The sequence below is a fragment of the Nuphar pumila genome, chromosome 4 (genome assembly GCF_984573655.1).
Source record: "Nuphar pumila chromosome 4, dmNupPumi1.hap1.1, whole genome shotgun sequence".
NCBI lineage: Eukaryota > Viridiplantae > Streptophyta > Magnoliopsida > Nymphaeales > Nymphaeaceae > Nuphar > Nuphar pumila.
The window spans coordinates 117,931,651-117,943,089 of record NC_143252.1 but is presented as its reverse complement, the minus strand read 5'-3'; the positions used below and the strand labels follow the sequence as shown (position 1 = coordinate 117,943,089).

The 11,439-nt window shown below is 39.3% G+C and overlaps 1 protein-coding gene across 1 annotated transcript in view; it reads right to left on the bottom strand.

Moving 5' to 3' along the window:
- Positions 1-3,837: 3,837 nt before the first annotated feature.
- Positions 3,838-11,439, bottom strand: part of LOC149840780 (lysine-specific demethylase JMJ705-like) — a 52,125-nt gene continuing 44,523 nt past the window's right edge. The window contains exon 7 of the mRNA XM_090003327.1: positions 3,838-5,419. Coding sequence (XP_089859453.1) covers positions 4,119-5,419 — 1,301 coding nt within the window. The 3' untranslated portion in view covers positions 3,838-4,118. The remainder of the gene's footprint in view (positions 5,420-11,439) is intronic.

Here is an 11,439-nt window from a genome sequence, read left to right as displayed (position 1 = left end):
GTGTTTAATATTTTTATTGTTTAATGACACATGTCATCTGATGGTAAGAAGTTGGCGATTCACAAAAGATTTGATTTGCTTGGACTCTTACATTTTTTAAAGAAACTGATTCACTTATTGAATCTATTTTAACAACTTTGTCATGTAATAAATGACTGCTCGTTCGGTCTCATTCAAATCTATCAATCAAATCAAAACAAATTCCTTGAAGTCAAAGTTTGTTGGTTAGATCACACTATCATAACTGAGGGGTCTCAAGTTCAAATACCATGGGTAGTGCTGTCTATAAAATAATAAAACTGATTTTTTTCATTTTAATTATAAAAGTATTTGCTCTCTTCGTCGTGCTCTGGAAGGATAAAATACGAAAAGAACCAAAGTAATTTAATTGCATGTGCCAAACATACCATGACAGTGCCCCCACGGCATGAGCTCATAACCTGAATTTACTATCTTTTTGTGACAAACAATTGTCTCCAACTAATAACTTTTTTCTTTTCTGCAGTACAAACTTTCTCCAAGTGATATAATATGGGTATATACCTGAAAAGTTTAGGGTTTGGTGCCTGAAAAGTTTGCTCATATATTAGGTCACTCTACTCGGCACTTCTTGGATCCAGCTATATTGATGTGAAACCCGATTTTTGTTATTTGGTGCATTGTTGGTAGGGGTGTCAATGGGTCGGATTTGATCCGGACCCAGTTCATACCAAACCCTATAAGGTTAGGGTTTGGTGATAAATAAGAAGGCCTGATTAGAATCAGGGTCAGACCTGAAGGGTTTGATTAGTATATGGAGCCAGGTATGGTTTGTGAAATTTTATACTAGACCCAGGCCCAACCTGAGTTCCAATTAAGGTTCCCAAATTTTCAATGTAAAAATGATAAAAATATTATTTTACCGGGTATGGTCTGGGTCTGTTACATGTAATCCTTATAGGATCTGGCTATGGTTTCTCTTATGGTGGGTTCGATTAGACCCGCATCCAAACTTGGTACCATCGTCTCAAATCAAGTTTTGAATTGGTTCCACCTAGGTTTGAACCAAACCCGACCCGTTGACACCATAAACAAGAAAATGGAGAGACCCAATGAGCAAGATATTTTTCTTCTAAAAAAAACTGGGTGTAGTTCTTACAATTAAAAGTCCAACCGCAGAGCTGGACCTAAACTTGATCCTAGGTAAGCCAGCCTGATCGGATCTAGACTAGGATCCCATATGAGCACCTAAAAAATAGGGATGTCAAGGGATCAGATTTGTCCTGATATCTGACCAAATCCGATTCCGTTTAGTACGGTTTGGTTAGGCCCAAACAAAACTCGATTATAATCGGACGTGGATATGGTTTTGATTTTTTGCTATGAATCTGACAAATATTCAGATTTGCTGGATATTGGAATACGATTACATGTAAAAAAACCAAACACGAGATGGATTTTTCATTATCCAAATCCGAATCTGAATTTGAATCCATTTAGCCCGCATCCAATTAACCTAATCTGGTATTGGTTACATTCAATCCAAATCCAAACCATTTATGTCCCTCAAAAAATGGGGCAGGGTCAGGGGGTAGTGGCAGTGATTTGGTACAAAACGAACGGCATCAAAGTAGATAGGCTGAGTCAGCTTCATTTCAACAGTCAACAAAACCATGCATAAGGAACGATGATTAGGCCAAAACAAAATCCGATTATAATCGGATGTGGATATGGTTTTTATTTTTTGCTATCAATCTTGCAAATATTTGGATTTGATGGATATTGGAATCCGATTACATGTAAAAAAAAAAAACCCAAATATGGTATGAACTTTTCGTTATCGAAATCCAAATCTGAATTTGAATCCGTTTAGCCTGCATCCAATTAGCCGAATCTGACATTGGTTACATTAGATCCGAATCCCAACTGTTTACATTCCTAAAAGAATGAGGTAGGGTCAGGGGTGGTGGTGGGCACTGAATTGGTCCAAAAAGAAGGGCGTTTGTCTGAGTAAATGGGTGGCGTCAGCTTCATTACAACAAAGTCAACCAAACCATTTTAATTTATGATAAAGGTCCAAAACGAAGGGCGTTTGTCTGAGTAAATGGGTACGTAGGCCCATTGGGTTCGACCAAGGTGGGTCCGAAAGTCAACCACCCACCGACTATCTAAATCCGCTTTCGTCCACTCTAGGTCTTTTAAGCCGTGTCACAAAGACACGTGACCACAAGGACTTGTGATGTGGCGGGTTTGACTCGCAAGTTTTTTTTTTGTAAGATAGGAAACGAAGACGTAATTTTTTTTAATCTTTTAATATAAAAAAAACCAAATTTTTGATGTTTTAATGTTAAAAATGTATTTGTATTAAAAATATATTTTAAAACGTTATAAAATATTATCCGTATGTGTTAGTGTCCGAGTTCACGTGTATGCTCGTGTGACCAAGCACACCCCTAAAATGGCGTGTCCCTGTGAGATAGCTTTTAAGTAAGTGCATAGATACTCTAGTTGGTTGAGTACACCTGGCTAGCAGGGGACGTGTGTAGGCGCTCGAGATGAAAGACGCGGAATCGAACCCCATACATGCAAGGGATACACCTTGTTGCTTTAATCGGTCTATTCTTTATAAAGCTCGGTGAACACTTGAAATTACGAAGCTTGGTGAACTACTTGAAATTCAATTGGTAGGAAGGTGAACGCATCAAGTGACCCATGTTTCTTGGAAGGTTCCTAGCCATTAAAAAAATAAATAAATAGTGGTGTAAAGTAGACAAGAAAGGATCTTGAAGGAATATTTTTAAGTTTTTTAGACTTGGTTTGCAGAGGAATATGCTCCACGCTAGAGCTCGAGCTTGCCTCGAGTCTAAGCTTTGACTTGGTTTTGTTTAACGAGCTGAGTTTGGAACGAGGAGAAGGGTAATAGAGGAGAGGCCATGCTTGTCGGTGGTCAACGTTCCCATGGTGCTCTCTGACAATGCTGCAACAAGCTCAAACATGCCATCAAGAAGCTCCTCGATAGAAGAGAACTAGGACCCTGTTGAGGGTGTGGTTGGGGGTACTTTTATTTATTGCTTGTAGCCAATGAATAAAAATGGTTTTCATAAAAATAACTTTTGGTATTGTTTATAAAAGTACTAAAAGTGTTTGTATGTAAAAACTCTATAATCTATGTGATCTTGTGATGAGAGTTTTGCAATAAACTAAGTTACTATAAAAAGATGCTATTCGTTAATTAATTAAGTTTGGCTCAACTTATTCAACCAACGTGCATAAAAAGAGAGATAGAGAGCATTTGATTTTTATTTTAAAAATTATAACCCGAAAAAACCTCACCCAGGAGGAAGACCTAACCGCGCTGGCTCAGCCTGCCATACCTACAGTCATCGTGTCACGGCCTAAAACTCTGAGGCTAGAAACCCTGCTCCAGGGGCCTATACTGGGCATTGGCTTGCACAGAGGAGCAAAGCCCATGGGAATCAAACCTCGACCACCCCATGTAGCAGCCAAGGCTCCACCCCACTATGCCACCCCCACCGTTGGGGCAAGAGAGTATTTGCTTTTAACCCGACCTGTAACGAGCTTAGTTGCCCTGTGCATGCGCCTCTCTCTCTCTCTCTCTCTCTCCCAAATGCAAGGAAGAATGATTTCTCTCTTTCAGATACAAGGAAGACTGAGCTCCAACTCTCAAAGGCAGAAATGATAAATGAAATCTCTCTCTCTCTCTCTCGGTCAAATACAAGAATGAGCTCCCATTCTAACGCAGAAACGGTAAACTGAAAAATGCCAATGCCTCTCTCTCTCTCTCTCTCTCTCTCTCTCTCTGACAAACGATAAAATGAAATGTCACACACGCACGCAGAATCGAAGGTTGGCCGGTTCATTTGATAAGTAATCGTTGCATGATTACAGGAATCGAATGGGCAAAAGGGACCCTTGCAAAACAATTAGAGAGACGTTCCATAATTTAAAATACAATGAAGAATGTCAAGCCAGGTCATTTGACCCCCCCCCCCCCCCCCCCACACACACACACACATTCTACCCTTCGCGCTCCCAAAGGCAGTTTGCTTGCTGACGAGCCTTTCCAAATTTACAATCAGAACCAGTTCCCCTTCAAGTGTAGAACCCCTCTTTTAGGCTCATCCCTTGCTCTTCTTCAAGGAGTGCCCTGTCTTCCGCTTGTGACGGCTGAAATCTGAAACGAACCTGAACGTCTGACCACAACCCGGTTCCTTACACACGTATGGCCGTGCACCTGTGTGCACTCTCATGTGTTCCGTCCTTGCCCACGCCCACTTGAACGTCATCTTGCAGCCTTTCCATGGGCACTTCAGTGGCCTATCATCCATGTGAACACGGCGATGCTGTAACAAGTACTTGTGTGAGAAGAAGCGCTTTCCGCAACCCTTGAATGCACAAGTGTTGCGCTTGTGCAGAAGCAGCTCTTGCTTCAGGTTAAAGGTCATGGTGCAGCCTTCTATATCACACTGATATAAGCCGCCATCATCATTCACACTTTTGACCAGCGCTGCTTTCCGCAGCTGCTTCTCAGCTTTCTTAGCCCGCTTCTTTTGTTGTGGCTTGTCAATGGATGCGCATCCCTCATTGCGCACAGCGGTTTTCGATGGTCTCGTTCTGAGTCTGGTACAGGGTCCTCCTTCAGGCACTTCCTCTGTCTCCTGTCCAAGACTTGCCTTTGAAATCACATCAGAGATATCTGCTTTCTTCCTGCAACCGTGACGAACTGCAGGCGACCCAATTTTTTCTGGTTTTTCCTTGGCATTGTATTTTGATTCTTGTGCGGTTATTCCCTGAGAGTGTAATGGTCCAGTGGTTTCCCATTCAGGGCACTTGAGCCTTTTCCTGTGTGCCATTTCAAAGGGCATCCTCCTTTTAGCTGATCTCCTGGAAGTGTTTACTTCTGACAACAAGCTTGCTTCCGTACAGGAGGTCTGATTGATCAGCTTTGGGCTTTGTTCGGACTCACAATCTATGCCTTGAGATGGAAACTCATTGCCATGTTTTGATGTTTGTGCATCTCTGTAAGCTAAGTATGGATGCACTTGGTTCACCATCCACACTTTGCCACACCATTTTCCCGCCACAAGAAATTTCTTCTGCCTGCTACTCTTTCCCTGGATCTCTGATCCAGCAGCAGAGTTCTCCAAAAAGTTGCAACCAAAAACTTCATACAGAATAGGATTGTATGGCATTTGCTTGCTATAGAGTGGAGATCTACTCAAGTTGGCTGTGTGGCAGAGGTTGATGCCCAACTTTACTGCCCAGTCACCATTTCCAGGATACAAGTCATCGTCCAAAGCAGATTCAATTTTTGCTAAATCTTGCGGGCTAGACTCAGAGAACTGAATATCCTTCCAGGCATGGTGAATCACCATCTCTTCAGCAAATACTTTTGCTCGCTCTTGGACTTTAGGATAATCTGCGAACATCATCATGGTAAAAAAGCAGTTCGTCAGCATCTTGCAAGAGGACGGTCAAAAGAACAGAAACCATGTCCAAAAGGGCGTTTACACTCAGTAAACAGAAACGACAAATTAAGTAGTCTAACATTTTAGGCAGCAGATATGTACATTTCATGTCAATCAGATTTACATCAAATGAACTTGGGTCTGCTTGATCAGCTAAAAACTGAAGTCCACAGGATGACAAAACGCTAATGGAACTTGAGCTTGACTTAGCCAGATAAAAGAACCAATCGTAGGGATGACAAGACGAGAGTTGTTATTCTAATGCAGTACATTGAAAAAAATATCAAAATAAGAATAAATTTAATGATTTGTGTATCAGCACACAGACACACTCACAGATAAAAATTGTTCTGGGATTATGTAAGCAAGGCAATTACTTGGCATATTTCAACTTTTAAAGAAATCTTGGAAAATTCTCAGTACCAAAAAAAAAGAACACAAATGATGATACCAAAAATAAGAGGATGGATTTTAGCAAAAAAGTATTTGCAGAAACAGTAGAACACAAGTTTTAAACTAAAAGAAAGGATGAAAAGAAATCATACTTGAAATACTGGAAAAAATAAAGACAAAAATTGCTCTCAAATTATCGTGATATATGTGACTATACATGCACTGGATTTTGTTTTAATCAATTGATTGGATGTGTAAACTCTTCTTAAAATGAAAACACTAAATGTATGGAAGATACAGTATATCCAAGAGTATGACAATCCAAAAAAAACAAGGAAGTAATGGAACAGAGCTGAGAAACATATAATGGCCCCGGATCCATGCATCCAGCAAAATTAAGATATTTTTGGATTTCAACCAGAACATTTTATACATAAAAATTGTAGCAGAAATTCTGCAAAAGAGATGATTTCCAAACTCAAATCATCTTGGTCATATATATTATTTGCTTTATGTCATAACAATGAGAAGATTCTCTGACTAACTCAAGGCCATCACATATACATTTAAATGTATATATACTATACTATTCTTTATTGTAACAGGTAATACCCATCAGGGTATTTTGGTCATTTCTCTTTGTAATAGGGTGCATTCAATAGGGACAGATTTATTCTTCTCTTTATTTTTATTTTCTTTGATTGTTTAGGGGCCCTATGGTCTTTTGACCATAGAGACATTGGGATCATCCCAATTGGGAGCTCCCAACATCTCTATTGAGAGCTCCCAAAGGCATTCCTCATTCCTTATGATGTGTATAAATAGAGGGGGTTATCCCCCTCCCTTGTTAATGCTTTTTCTTAAGCATTTTATAAAGATTATATTTTTGATGTGTGTGTTCTTGCTCTTTGTAAGTTTTGTGTTTAGCCCTTTGTGGCTTATTGCATTTAGTTCATTAGTGGCTTTTGTGTTTGTACACTTTTGTAGCCCTTTTAGTGGCATTGTGTTTGTGCACACCTTGTTTCATTACATGGTATCAGAGCCCCTCGGTGTTCTCACTCTTGGGCATTGGTGATTGTGCTACTCAAAGTGTTCGTCGGCATGGTTGTGTTGGTGGTGATCATGTTCATCTTCAACCATTCACATTTCCGTCTCTCTTATCTCCCTCTTTTTCGTCATGACCGAGAAAGATTCAAAGATTGATCCCTCCTTCAAATTTAATGGCTCCAGCTATTTAATGTGGGCGGACGCCATGCAAAATCACTTTAAAGGCAAAACACTTTGGGATTATGTTCGTGGTACCGTATTTGAGCCTATTCTTAAACTCACCAAGAAGGAAGAAGATTAGGAGAAGGTTCTTAATGAAAAAGAAAGAGAACAAGTTATAATTGAATATCAATCCAAAGTTGAATATTGGAAAAGTGAACATGCCAAAATCTTGGTGTGGTTTACGAGCAATGTTGAACTCAAAATTTGTGCCAACCTTGCAAAATTTAGAAAAGCCAATGGGGCTTGAAACTTCATGAAGGGTATGTATACCCAAAGAGACTTAGCAAGGCAATATTTTTTTAAAGAAAAAATAAAAGCTACTAAACAAAGGGATATGAATGTGTGTGACTACTTTAGCACACTATCCCCTTTTTGGGATGAACTTTCCCTTCTTGAATCTAAGTGGGCATTGGCTATCAGCTATATCTCGACAAGGTATAACATAGGGATATTATAGGTTTTCTAATGAATCTCGGGATTTCAAAAATAGGTTTTTTCTTCCTTCCCTCTTTCTTCCCTTGTTGCAGGGCAGCCAACGACAACCCCCTGTTGCAAGGCAGCTCCCTCTCACGACAACCCCCTTCCTCTTTTTTTTTCCTGCTTCCCTTTTCTTTCTTTCTTTCTTTCTTTCTTTTTTTTCTTCCTTCCCTTCTTCTTTCTTATTTCCTTCCTTCCCTTCGTCTTTCTCTTCTTTCTTTCTTTTCCTGTTAGCTTGGAAATGCAGCCTCTTTCTCTTCTTTCTTTCTTTCTTTCCATGTTCTTTCTTTCTCTTTTTTAAAAAGTTGCGCTTTTTGACTTTTTAAAACATGAACACGTAACCCTAACAAAAGTCAAAAGGTATGCATACTATATACCCAAACTAACCTATTAAAAAATTAGTAAAGACATATGTATCCCATTTTTTAAAAAAATCCAAAAATACCCTTACACTAACTATTTAAAAAAACAGCAATTGTTGTGTTGTTACAACGATAATATTGCGATATATATAAATTTCTGATATTCTGAAAATATCGCGATATTTTACCTTTAATATCATTTTTTCAATTTACAACTAATATCACGATATTTTCAAAATATCGGCGATATATGTGACTATGGTCTTTAGAAAGGTATAAAGCTAGATAGTGGTTAAGGGGGTATTCACAAGAAAATGATATTTGACCATGATGAGATTTTTGCTATTGTCGCTAGGATGACTAGTGTTAGGAGATTCATTGGCTTAGCATCCATTCAACGATGGTCTATTTATCAGTTAGATGTTAAACACGTTTTTCTTAATGGTGATTTTTGTAAAGAAGCTTTTATGGATCCTCCACCCGAGTATAATATTGAAAAGAGCTAAATTCTTAAAATTAAAAAGACTGTCATAAACCGGCCCCAAAGGCTTGGTAATGATCAATTTAGTAGTATTATTATTGATAGCGGTTTTGTCTCATGTTATACTGACAATATTTTCTTTGTTAGAAATGCAAGGAATAGTATAATTGTGCTGTTATTATACGTTGATGATTTGATCATCACTGAAAATGATAAAAAGGGCATTGAAGAAAACAAGAATATTATTAAAAAAAAAATTGATATGTCTGACCTTGGTTTTCCGAGGTATTTTTTAGGTATTGAAGTTGCCTACTCTCTCCTAGGAGGTATGTGCTTTCTCATATGAAACTTGCATCGGATATTATTTTTGGTCTAACTAGAGTTATCGAAAGCGCCTAGGCGCATGGGGAAGCGTGCTTCCCCGAAGCGCGTTTAGGAAGTGTGAAACATCGCGCTTCTGAAATGTGCAGGGAAGCGCGCTTCCCCCACGCTTCCCCATTTTTTTCATTTTTTTATTTTTTTTTCGCTTCCCCCTCGCTTCCTAGGTCGCTTCCGAGACGGTTCGTAATTTTCTTCTAAGTCATCCCATGCTTCTCACTTCCTAAATTTTTTAAAGTGCCTCGCTTCCCGCTCCCGCTTCCTGTATCGCTTCCCGCTCCCGCTTCCCCGACTGGTAACTCTGGGTCTAACTGACGAAAAGAAGATAGATACTCCAGACGTGATCAATGCCAAGATGAGGGCCAATGATAGAACTCCATTAGAAGATCCTACTCTCTACCGTCAGTTGATCAGGTATCTTATATACTTATCCATCACCAAGCCAAATATAGCTTATGTGGTTCACAATGCAAGTCAATTTCAACATTCTTCCACTTTCGTTCATACGACAACAGTCATGCGTATTATCAGATATTTAAAGGGGACAATGACAAAATGACACTTCTTGTTATCTTCATCTCTTAGTTTAATTGCTTATACTGACTCTGATTGGAGTGGTAATCTCAATGATCATATTTCCACTATAGGTTACCGTATATTTCTAGGTGATGCACTTATATCATGGAGATTAAGAAACAACAAAAGGTGTCCTTGTCTTCCACTAAAGTTGAATACCAAGCGATGGTGACTACTAACAATGAACTTGTTTAGCTGAGAAGTCTCTACAAGGATATGGGTGTCATCATCTCAACTTCTTCGAAGATGTGTTGTGACAACAAAAGTGCAATCTATATCTCTAGCAGCCACACATTCCACAAACAAACAAAACATATCGTGATGGACTGTCATTATGTTCGAGACAAAATTCTAAGGAAAACTATTTAACTTCTTTATGTTAGTTAAAATATCAGCTTGCAGATTTCTTCACCAAAGCTTTATTGTCACCTTGATTCTCTTCCCTCTTAGGTAAACTTTCAATGATATCCCCATCAATTTAAGGGGGTGTTTATATATATATACTATATTTTTCTTTATTGTAATAGGTAATACCCACCAGGGGTATTTTGGTCATTTCTATTTGTAATAGGGTCCATCCAATAGGGATTCTTCTCTTTATTTTATTTTCTTTATTTTTTCTTTCTTTGTTTGTTTAGGGGCTCCATGGTTTTTTGACCATAGAGACATTGGGAGCTCCCAAAGGCATTCCTCATGCCTTATGATGTGTATAAATAGTGGCTTTGTTTAATGCATTTTCTTAAGCATTTTATAAAGACTATGTCACATGGGTGCGGGTGCGGGGATGCGAATATATATATATATATATATATATATATATATATATATATATATATATATATATATAGGACTTATAACCAGTTTTTTTTTCTGGTGTGTTTGTTTGAAGACTTGTTACCCACGTTCTGCTTGTTGTGTACTTTGGCGCAACGGGACAAAATTGATGAACCGAAAGGATTGGCAATCTGATCGACCCAGCCTGCTGCATTCTGCTGACTGTCATGATTCAATCATGTCTGAAACTCCCTGGTCTTCACGAAAAAAAATATAAGCGAAAGGTTTGATGTGGTTTGTTGGAGAGAGAGAGAGTCTTCACGAGGCCTACGGCTCCAACGCCACTGCCTAGGGTTCTTCAAATTTCATTTTATATACAGTTGCACACAGATCTCCAGTCTGGACTCTGGATGACAGCTAAAAGAAATTTATTGAATTTGACATGTGGAAAAAAGAGGTCTACACCAGGCTACGGCTAGAGCACCCATCTCGTCAGGAGAAAAGTGAATACTAATAGCCACCAAGGCTACCACCACCATTATCATTTATTATGGAGAGAGAAAATCCTTGACGAAGAAAGATCTGGATGGTTGAAGGATAAAGACTTCAAAAGGCTCTTGAATTTTGGTTTTAATTTTTGAGGAAGATGGATCATCATTTCCAAGTTAACCAACGCTGCAAATTCATTGTTTGGAGGCAGGAATAGCATGGGATGCCAACAAAGCTCGTCAGATGTTGTGGACACAAGTGCCCATTTTATAAAACAAGAGCAGCAGCAGCAAGCAGGCATCGGTTGTTTCGTCCTTTCATTCTCTCATCACTACTTGCAGGGATCCCGCAAGGGGTGGGGAGAGGTGAAGAATCTGGAAGTCCTCGTCAGAGAATAGGCGACTCTAAAGAGATCGAAGCTATCGAGGCCAAAATCAAAATCAAAATCAAAATCCAGCAAGGGGCGGGTCCCGCTGCGCGGTCAGCTGTCAGCAGATTTTTTTTTTTAAATTCCACAGCCCATTTCACAGGGCAAAAAATAAAAATAAAAAATAAAAAAATTGGACCAAAATGACCCTGGGTGCGGTCAATGCACCCAGGGTCTGGTTGACCGCACCTGGTGCCGCACGTGCACCCGCATCGCGTCGACGCGGGTGCGACACCTGTCTGGCCGAATCCCTGTGACATAGTATAAAGATTATATTTTTTATGTGTCCTTGCTCTTTGCAAGTTTTGTGTGTTTAGCCCTTTGTGGCTTATTGTATTTAGCCCA